At 37.2% G+C, this 11,427-nt stretch overlaps 1 protein-coding gene across 3 annotated transcripts in view; it reads right to left on the reverse strand.

Moving 5' to 3' along the window:
• Nucleotides 1-11,427, reverse strand: part of LOC118222167 (neuroligin-4, X-linked-like) — a 91,106-nt gene that overhangs the window by 59,139 nt on the left and 20,540 nt on the right. For 2 of the 3 annotated variants that reach the window (XM_035407530.1, XM_035407531.1), the window contains exon 3: nucleotides 1,980-2,039. The exons of the other annotated variant lie outside the window; for it this stretch is intronic. In XM_035407530.1, coding sequence (XP_035263421.1) covers nucleotides 1,980-2,039 — 60 coding nt within the window. The remainder of the gene's footprint in view (nucleotides 1-1,979; nucleotides 2,040-11,427) is intronic. 3 annotated transcript variants of the gene reach the window in all.

The following is an 11,427-nucleotide window of genomic DNA, read 5'->3' on the forward strand; positions in this document are numbered from 1 at the left end:
GTAGTGTGGCAGTGATGTGGAAATATTGCAATCTATTGCTTATGTATATATTGTGGGAAGTTTGATAATTCTTCAGTCCTGTGGACAATGTCAGTCATTGTGTGCACAGGGCTCAGACCTCAGGAAATATGCATTAAGCATAGGTGAGATTCATCCAATGCACTATGGATTTTATATGCTGTTCTGGGTATACTACTATATGTACTGCTGTGTGTATGTTATTGGTTTAAAATCCTAAAAACATGGGCTTCATCCAGGGATTTTAAAACACCATATTGAAATGTGTGCATGGGTTTTGAGTATTAAGTGTGAAGTGACATTATCAGAGTATTTACTAAGGATAAAGGATAAAGGATTAATTTTCACACACAGTAATATCTTAACTTAAAAAAAAGTGTTGTAGTTGTCCCTCAGTGATCGAATACAATACAGTAACGGCCTAATAAAGCTGTGAAATGACAATATATTTCCACATCATGAGAAGATACTGCAGTGTTACTTAGCACTGAGTGTCAGCTTTTGAAAATGAATTACCAATGTGATACTGATTAAGCAGAATGGTTGAACACAAGTGAATACAGTTGAACATGAGGAAACACTATACATTGCAACTTCAGTTTTGCTTTAGAAAGTCCCATATCAAAGCATTGTCTTATTTTATACCTATCTAAAGGTAATTTTATATTTTTTGCTATTTACCTGTAGTACAAACAATGGTTGAATACAACTGTCATCAAAGTAGTGGGAAGAAGACTGCTAACAATGGCAACTTTGCTTCACAAAGTCCCAATATCATAACACTGTTTTATTTTAACAGTTCAGTTTCAGTTCAAAGATAGTAAAATTGCATGCAGTAACACAAAATCATTCTTACATTGCCTAATTCTTTTAACAGAAATTAAACATGGTTCAAAACCTCAACATTCAATTTTTTTGTCAATACTGGATGTTTTATTTTTTATTTTTTACTGTCATTCCATTGTAGAAAATGCCTGGATAAAGCCCAAAAATGCTAATGAAAACTATGCATGTATACCTCTGATTTCCCTCTGAGCAAGCAGACTCTTACAAGGACACTTCTGAAATACCACTATCTATTTTCAGTGGCAATAGCATTCTCACTAGAAAACTGGCTTAAATGCATTTTCAAACAATCCATTTCATTAAATGTGGGTTGATATCACAGCATTTTTAATGCAACAAATTGTTTATGTGCCTAAACTATTATATGGTCAGTTATAAAATAAGCGTAACAGAAGTATTTAAATTCAGATTTTTCGAAGTAGCTGTAAAACAACCTACAGTGAAAAAAAAACTATTGTCACTACACACAGTAGTTATAGTCTTTCATGGGACACTGTACTTTTAAATGGATGTCTGACCATAACTTTCAGAGTTGGTTTATAAAATGTTTAGTTTAGTGAAATGTAACAGTCCTGGTATAGGTAATCAATAAAAGAGCCCTCATCATGCAAAGCAGGCTTATCATAAAAGTTAAAAACATAGCATGTATTGTACGTTCCACAAAGTTTAACAGATCAAAATATTTTTACTTTGAAAGGAAGGGTTAGTGTTCATGCTTCACCAAGCAATGTAAAAAGAATTAAGGGCACCATTAATTCAAAATTTTCCCATCAGCAAGTGGAGATGAACAGATCACATGCAGTTTCAGTTTACATTTTCCCTTTGCAGTGAAGGAAAGAGACACGTGGATTGTGCTTATTTCTCACATTTTAGTTTTCAAGCCTTACAAAACTTGCCCGGAGACGTTTCTTTTTTAATCTATAAGCTAATTTCTCCAGGAGAAAGTAATTCGGAAAAATAATGAGCCCAAGAGGTGCATGCAACTGTGCACTTCGAGGGGGTGGGGGGGTGGGGGTAGAGGAAAAATCAATTCACAAAAAATTAAAGGTTTCTCATGCACGCGGTTCAAGCTTTTTGTTTTCTTAAAAAAAAAAAAAAAAAGAAAAGAAAAATACCTTCATCTTCGTCATCATCATTACTGGTTATATCAGCGCCTTGATTCTTTGAATTGGCTCCTATGGTCAACAGGAGAAAGGTAGAGGGGGGACAGATTTCAAAAACAGCAGCTTGTCAAAAAGGTAAAAAAAAAAAAAACATGAAAAATCGTTGGATTTAATAAAAAATCATCACAAATATAAAATATATAGTTTGCGTATATGTGGGGGAGGGTATGTCTGCGGTACACATATTTGAGGTATATACTGTATGGTAAATATGTTCGCAAAATATAATATCAAAATATATGAAGAGTCATGATTCAGCCAACATTGTTTCGCAGATGTGAGTGAAATTGTTTTCACGGATAACCAATAAACCTGCTGCTTTCATTTAAGCTATGTCCAAGGGTTATGGGACACTCCAAGTGTGTTAATTACTAAACTGGTACAAAAAATGTGGTTGCATTAGGTTACTGTATTTTGCTGGGCCTCTATGTATCATTTTATTCTTAGCGACTTTTACCATATTGTCATTGTCCAGCGTTAGTCACTCGTAACCTTAGACAGCAAGGTATATTTATAGATATTTACTAGAACTAGCATAACAAGGTGGGGTGAATTAATTGTGTAATTAGTTTCTTTAATTGTTCAAGTATGTGCTGAGTAACACCAGAAACACGCATCTCTCTTAGAGAAAAGTGTGGTAAGGAAAAAGTGTAGGATTTTTGAATATAGCTTTTTGTTTTGACTAGTAGTAAGACTTTGGTCCTATTAATCACTTCGCTGCATTCTTTATTTTCTTTTAATCGCCGTTTTTGCCTCATTACGAGGCACCTATTCTTTGCTTTTTTTCCGACTGCACTGCAGTCTTACTAAAACTCTACTTACTCCTTGCGTCTTCGTTTGTTCTCCCGCAGAGACTATTACTTTGTGTTGGGATATTCTCCCTTAGGAGTTGAGTCTTTTCGTTACCCATTCCTCAAGTCTCTTACTGAGACCTAGTGGTTTCCACTTCGGTGGTTACCTTTTTTTGTCAAGTAAGGTTTATTGGAGATTCAAGGTTCACATGAGGATGACAGTACAAGTAGTATAGGAATCACCAAGTTTTTCAGTATGCATAAAGAAACATTTAACATTCAAAAGAAAACTAAACTTCTACAAAAAGGAAAGGGAAAAACAAAATAAATTTAAAAAATAAAAGTCTATTTCAATTTCCCACCCGCCCCCAACCCCACCCAACCGATCTCTCCTGCTGATTATGAGAAAAGGGAAAGAAAGGGGGAAAAGAACAAGGACCGAGAAATCAAGGAGGGTGCTGTATGGGATGAACCTAGTTAAGGTTCACCTTGTATATTTTGTCTAATGTCCTGTCTTCCCAAGATAACAGATGAAGGGGTACCAAATCTTATCGAAATGGGGCCCTGTGTCCCTTAAGAATCGTATCCGCTCAAGATGTAAGGTGTTTGTGAGCTCACTGAGCCACAGCTTTGGGGTTGGTACTTCCTTCTTTTTCCAAAACATTAAAATTATCTTTTTGGCTATTATTAACCCATACAAAATTAATTGCTGCTGAGCCTTGCGTAGCCTGATCGACTGTTCTGAAACCCCAAAAACTATTAAAAGTGGGTCTGGTTCTATGTGAAGCTCAAGAACTTCTGAGAACACTTTAAAGATTTCACCCCAGTAACCATGCAGGTTGAGGCATAGCGCATAGCTGTGGAGGAGAGTGGCCTCAGTTGCATTACATTTTTCACAAATTGGTGAGACATTTGGGAATATCCTGTGTAATCTGGCCTTCAAATAATGGAGTCTAGAATTGATGGAACATTGGTGGATCTCCTCCAGACTCTTTTCCCAGATCTCATCAGGGATCTCTACCCCTAGCTCCTTCTCCCAGTCTACTCTAATCGAAGTTGTTGTAGGTGGATTTATAGACTGTAAAGTGTCATATAAACGGGATATGATTTTGTCTTTGCCGGCTAAGTCTCTAAGGCAATCGTCCATACAAGAGGGCTGAGCAGCAGCAAATCCATGCGAATGAGTCAGTACATAGCTTCTGACTTTCAGAAACCTAAAGAAATTACTCCTATGGAGTCCGTATTTTTCTTGTAGCTGTTCTAAACTGGCAAAGGTCCCGTTTAAGTACAGGTCCCCTATAGTTCGTATACCTAAGTCCCTCCATTGTTTGAAACCATCGTCCAGCACAGATGGGGAGAAGGATGGGTTAGCTGCTATGGGAAGTAAAAATGACAGTGCTTTAGTGGTTACCCCCCTTTTGAATTCACTGTAGTTACGTGTGGTCGTTAACACTTCCCCACCCTCACACAATGGGCATGGAAAATAGTCATTCAAATTCACTGTGTGCTGATGTGTTAGTTTCCATACTAGCCCGCCTGCACGCGACAACTGTTGTAGTTTCAATATAGCAACTTGTGAGAAACTTTCTTTTTAAAAGCACATAATTCAAAGTTGAGATATTAATAAGTGTAATTCATCTCATAGAACGAAACGTGAAACTATCTTAGGCTTATGTTAACCACAGACCTTATTTTCTGCAGAAAACAAAATCCCTATGGGGGAGAAAAGCATTGGAAATCTGCCAAGGGAACCCATGGCAGAAGAAACTTCCGAGTTGGTCCACAAAAAGAATGTAACACCCTATAGAAAGTATTCAAATCTCTCATTCAAATCGCTTATTTTAGAGGATCACAAGGATAGAGGATTTGAGGAAATTTGTAATATGCAAATGAAATGTCCTTGCTCATTCAAGCGTCAGTTTGAAGTCACATCAACTGCAATTCCAATTATCCACATTCACACATACACATACTCATCCTGTACTGTCACCACCTGTACGCGCCAAGTGCACAAACACCCATGTCCCCACACACACAATGCATTGACCCACACAAAACACACATACACACTCAGTTGCAGCCTGGAGGACCATACAAGTGCCATGACATAAACACAGGCATCTACTTTACTATTTATGCATTGAGCTGTGCTTGCCTTTTCTATCTGTATCTGAGTTGTCTTTTTGACCTCAGCCATGTTACAATGCAGTTAATACTGGTCCAGTCAGTATGATGACTGTGATTAATAATTTGTAGAATTTGACATTTGTTTATGGACATTACTTATATTATGTTTCACATTGTACATTTATTTATACCGGTTACTTGTCTGCAGGGCCGCCGACATGGGGGGAACACCAGTCAGTTGTCCTGGGTCAAGGGGGGGTGGGGCAAAAGGGCCCTCTAACCTTTAAATAATCTGCTGGAATAATTTGTCAAATACCTATTTGTGAAAACTTCAAAGCATTAAAGTTGGGAATGATAGCATGTCTCAGTTTGTTGCTGTATTTCATCCTTTGCACATGAGGGGGGGGGGGCAGTTTAGTTTCATACATAAGAGGAATACAGGGCTGTGAATGTATGTCCTACCAAACATGTACAAGTAAACGACAAACTTTGCTTCTGTGCCTGATCATCATTCAAGGTTCTTATTCTTCTGGAGTGTCTAGCTATCAGTCTATGAATGCACAACTAAGCATGTAGGAGAAATAATAAAGACACTGAGTAATGGAGGAGTGTTGTTTCCATTTGTAGCAATCAATGTTATAAACTGACCATTCTGTTTCACAATGAGTGATTAATAATGTGTGGCAATCGTTGTACTTGACAATGCACATCCAAAATGCAGATAATCTCATAGGGGTAGTATAGGGAAAAGCACAAGTGTCACGTCAGAGATGCAATTCAGGCTTGGTTGAGCCTGAGCCGTTGAGAAACTCAGATGTTTTGTCCTGCGACCTAAACACATTGGTTCTCTAACAGTATATAGTCAGTTCCTATTTGTGGATCCCAAATGGTTTTAATTTACCTTGAATTACTTATTAGGGGAGGGGGGCTACCCAGTTAACTCAATACTCAAGTGACAGACCTCTCTAGCTGTTTGAAAAATAAATACTTGCATACCCCAAATACATAAACAGCAAACGCCAAAGCCACGAAAAACACATGCATACTCATAACTTGTTCATTGAACTCAATCTTTCAAATTCACACTTATGATTCCAATAGGCATAATAAATAACAGGTCATTCAAAATACAATAAATAAGTTTAGGACATTATTGTTCTGAGTTTCAACTCTAATACCTTTTAAAGTACATCTTGAAAAGCTGCTTATCAGTGGCATCATAGATGTGTCAGTCTTTAAAGATATTTTCTGTTGATGAGTAGACTCAAGCAGTTCTGCCAGTCATTCTAACATATGAATCCCCAGTGCTGTTCATGAGTATATCTTAACTGATAATTTATTAAATATGTGTTGCGCATAATCAGGACAGTGTAAATATCAATGAAACAGCAAGGCTTAAATATTTATGGAAGTGCAGTTATTTCGCAAACTGAGTTCGATAACTCGTCCTTGTCTTCACACTTTGTCCTCAAAGATATTACTATATCCAGCTGCAGGACTAAATCAAACTCTCGAGGAATGCTATTGCATAATACATGCTAGAATTAAGATAAATGACCTGCAAATAGGTGTGGTTTGTTTAATTTATTGCCATCATTGATGACCAATTGGAACACAGATAACTTGGACAGGTCTGTTCTTTGTTTTAATATAATTTTTGACAGACATCACATTAGGCTCTCTAGCTTTTCAATCTGATACATTGGGTCATAGAATTTCCTACAATGTGTCAGAGCTGTCAGCTGTGAAACCATTCTAGACTTGGTCCAAATGACCTGTCTTACAAAGTAACACTTTTTCAACTGCAAAATCTTAGCACATCCCACCAACATACAGAGTGATAACATCAGATTGAGAGCTGGAGAATCCCATGGGACATGAGCAGTTTGTGTCAACATCTGTCAGCAGTGTGGCGAGGTGTACTCTGTGGGAAAACCCTCTACAAGTACACTAAGTCCAGCTCACAATGTGAAACATGTCCTCTAACAGTTTACTTGGCTCTGTTTGTCTCCTGTCTCATGGAACGGATTCAGGGAGATTGGGATTGACAGATGATTTACTTTGCTGTGATTGTCAACAATAAATATGTTTACCTCTTATACAAATACATCTTTGGAAACATTTTCTATAACAGGTCAACATATTTATCATGCTGAGCACTTGAGAAAGGTTCTTCATGACCTAGATACAATAAGTGTGTAAGATAATGTTAACATAAATACCACTGTCAGCACCATACATATAGTCAAAGACTGTATGTAGCACCAGTACATGTGCTCACAAAAATGGTAATAATAATCAGGGTACCTTCGAGTACCACAAAGTAAAAAAAAAAACAAAAACAAAAAAAACAGTTATAGACAACATGTCCTTTTTTATACACATAAATAACATTCAGTAATATTATTCTGTACCATTTCCTCTCAAATGAGGGACACTAAAAATGAAAATTGTGTCAGTATTATGTGCATTATACACTATACCATTTCCCAATTTGTTCAGTTTGTACCATTTCAAACAATTTATCATTGTTTGGGACAAAGCCATATTTTTTTTCTTGAATTGGCTGTGTAGTCCATAATTATAGATGTGTAATCAAACAATTTGTATGTGGTTAAAGTGCACATTCTCAGCTTTTATTAAAGGGTATTTTAGACATTTTGATTTCACCATGTAGAAATATTTTTTTTATACAAAAGCCCCCCCTTTCATGTAAGGATGCCATAATGTTTGTGACAAATGGCTTCACTTGGCTTCCTCATTGTGGCTTCCTTGACATTCTTTGGCACAACTCTGGTCCTTATGCTGACCCTTTGTTAGCCTCCTTGTGCATGAACTAATGATGCAACAACACACAGCTGGTAAGCCAACTGTCCACTGCACAAACAGAAAAAAATAAAATAATGAGACGACTTATTTCATTCGATTACCATGAAACTTTCAGTTAGTTACGTGCATGCAATGTAAACTGATCAGGCATAGTAAGCATCGGTCAAATATGGTAACTGTAGACTCTGTTGGGCTATTTAGTCAGAAAAATAGAATGTTTTTTTTTTTCTTTCAAGATTAACATGGAAAGAATTAAATGCTGTGCACTATAAAGTACCCAGTAGTCTCTTGATTAACAAGGCAGTAGTCGGTTTTCCATCTGACAAAGTCTGTAACAAAATATACAAATTAATATAACTGGCAGGTCCTCTCAATTTAAATTTTTTTTTTTTTTTAAATAGAACAGCAACTAAGGAGAACGGGACATGGGTGGGGCTTGACAAGGTTGAATTTTGACACAAGAGAACACTGTTTACCTAATCTCACACAAGCAGGAGCAGGTTTTTTTGAAGTGAGGAAATATAAAATCCAGGAGAAAATCTGTTTAATCTGATCAGTTCCAGGTATTGTGTGCTAAAAATCAGTAAAAACCAAGAACAACAAGCCTTTGAAGTAGGCCATGTAATTGCTGAATCTTGATTCATATTTGATCTGCAATGCCTAGTTTGACAGTTTGATCAGAGCCAGGCACAGCTGTGCTGTACAAACTCATTTGCATAGAGTGTACTTTATGCAAATGAGATGGACAGGTCTACTCCACCGCCCACTGGAAGCATTTTTCAAAATCGTGTAGTAGGTGGAGCCTGGCTTTTTTCTAGGACTAACCACACTTATTTTCCACTAAAACATTTCACTGAAGAAACTCTTTACAACCCTGATCTTTATGTCCTCAATATGAGCGTTTGTTTGTTTATGGAGATGTTCACACTTGGTCAGAAGTAGCAACAAATGTATTTGGCTATACAGTTATCAAATGCTAACCAAGGTGACAAAATGAGCTACCTACAGGCTGACAGAAAGCAGAATTTAAACAAATTAATTGCTACATTAGATTTTTTCACATCATGGGTAAACTCACCAGTGATCAAAATAACTGACTAAACACTCTGCAAAAGTGGAACTCATTCTGACAGTAATGTTTATCTGATAGTAATATTGATTTTCCACATTTAACCAAAGATGATATAAGAAAGATGCTCCACTCGCTCCCAACATAACGCTACCAATTCCCTATCTATCAAGTCTTCTGTCCAAAACAACTGAGGAATCTTTGTCACATTATCATCTTTGGTTGGACCAGATGACATTATATGGCTGTGCCCATGTGATTAGCTTTATTTTAGCATATTGTGATCAGTGCAACCTTCAAAAAATATATTACAAACATCATGGGTGTCCATTACAATGTTTGCTAGAATTGGAATACATAATTTGTATTTGAAAATGTGAATGATATTGCAAATAAATACATTTTCACCACACAAACCATTGGATTACATTGATATTTGTATTGATACTAATGAGATAGACAGTGCATGTAGCTAGCTTATAAATCAGATGAGCTCATCATGCCTAACGCACGTTGAGCCATCTAGTGTTGTTATATTCATTGTACATTTATATATTAAATTAAATAGTCAGATATCCAATTAAATGCAATCATAACTGGAGATAAATAACAACAGCAGCTGCTAAACAAAGCTAAGCTACACACAGGTGGTCACGTGACGTAGGGTGAAGGTGGCAGGGGGGCAGCTTGGCAATTTCCCCACTAATGGGTAAGGTTACAATTACGGTAAGGTATTCTGATCTCAATCAGCACTCTTATCAAGAGCAACTTCAACCTTACGAAGACTAGTGTGATGTAACAGTCCAATTCCAGAACCGCTGGCGCACAGCCAGAAAATAAAATCATGCTGAGGCCTTTGGAAATAATTCAGAAAAGGGTTACATGTGAAAGGGTTCATCTGACGCCCTACCCAGACTATACATAAGATGTGCTTTTAAATAACGAAATACAAAAGCAACCACAGAGTGAACTTCAAAAGCAAATACAGTGGCCTACGTATGAGAGTGCAAATTATAATGACTAGTGTAGATCAGACAGCTTCAAATGTTCGTTGTCCTTTTATTTGGGCTATTTTGGGCTACCTGACTTGAAATTTGGGCTATTTTCAACATCTTGTTTAGGGATGCACCGATTGATCGGCCACTGATTGTTATCGGCTAATAATACTGCCATCGGCCGATAGTTCGAAAACAACCGATGGTCAGCTCCGATTAAGTAAAAAAAAGAAAATAGTCTATTGTCTTTTTGAATTCAAGAGGTGTTTTTTATTTGCCAGTCAGATACAAAATAATTGCACTTTGTTTTCCATATCCAGTGTTTCCCCTATAATTGTACAGACCTGGTGGGCTGCCAGGCAAAATGCTGGAAATGACGCCAAATATTCATTCATTTGGAAATCAATAATCATTTGGCTTGGTACCCTCTGTGGGGTGCTTTTCCGAATTATGAGTCAACCTCTGTGTTGTAGCCTGGGATGCGATAAGAGTGTCACTGCAGCATTCTATCAATGAACCATATAAGAACAAGTTCTTATATGGCTCATTGTGTTCTATGTTGCTGTCAGTCTCACTGAACTGTGGTCAGTCTCTTTACTTTACTTATCCTTGCTGAGCTTAGTGAAAGTAAGTTTCTGGTATTCAATATTTTCTTGTACTTCTCTTGTTTGAACTGTCAACCTAGCATTACCACTTTGTGTCAGTATGGTTGAAGGTGGTCGTGAAATTTCTTCTTACAGCACTTTTTACCCGTCACAGCACTTTCGACACAAACAACGCCGGAAGGTTTGATCTAAATGCACTGACAACATATAGCCTTTTTTCCAAAATGTTATTTCTCAATATAACTGTGCCCCCATGGTAATGCATTTCCTATGCTTGCGGGTCAGGCACTCTTCATGGTACGAACAAATTTTAGGACAGCGCTTCCGGCATTGCTTGTGTCGAAAGTGCTGTGACGGTAACAGCAATGGATTTTGGTTGCATTCTTCACGGTAAGAAGACATTTTATGAGAATAGCCTAAAAAACTAAAAACTCCAACATAGGGGACGGATAACCAAGTATTAAAACAAAAAGTTGTTCTCCTATGTTCACAATGTGCTAATATTTTGGTAAAGGTTAGAGAATGTTAACATCAATGCACAAAGTGCATAAAATCTTGGTAAACCTGCAAAGTAATGCCAGGCGTGTCCCTATTTTTTCCTCCAATAGCAATGTTTCAGACCCAGCAACTGCCTGACACTATAATTCAATTTAATGTAAATTAATTTGAGTTTGTAACATTATTAAATATCCTCTGTTAGCAATTGTGGAGTCTTGATTATAATGTGGCAGAGGTTGCACATCTTATTATTAAGCAATAAACACATTGTATCAAGTTATCCTTTCCTTGTGATCATTCATAGTCGTAAATATACAGAACAAACAGAATATTGAAAGCAAATAGAAATTGCAGACTGCCTGCTTCACCATCTGACCCTGCCATTATGCCACCCTGCGTGTTGTGTCTGTTTAGTGGTTTTTCAGTGGTACCACCAGGCCAGAAAACAGTTCTAGGGGAACCAATGATATTTCAGGAATGCACTGT

This window comes from Anguilla anguilla, chromosome 3 (genome assembly GCF_013347855.1).
Source record: "Anguilla anguilla isolate fAngAng1 chromosome 3, fAngAng1.pri, whole genome shotgun sequence".
Taxonomy (NCBI): Eukaryota; Metazoa; Chordata; class Actinopteri; order Anguilliformes; family Anguillidae; genus Anguilla; species Anguilla anguilla.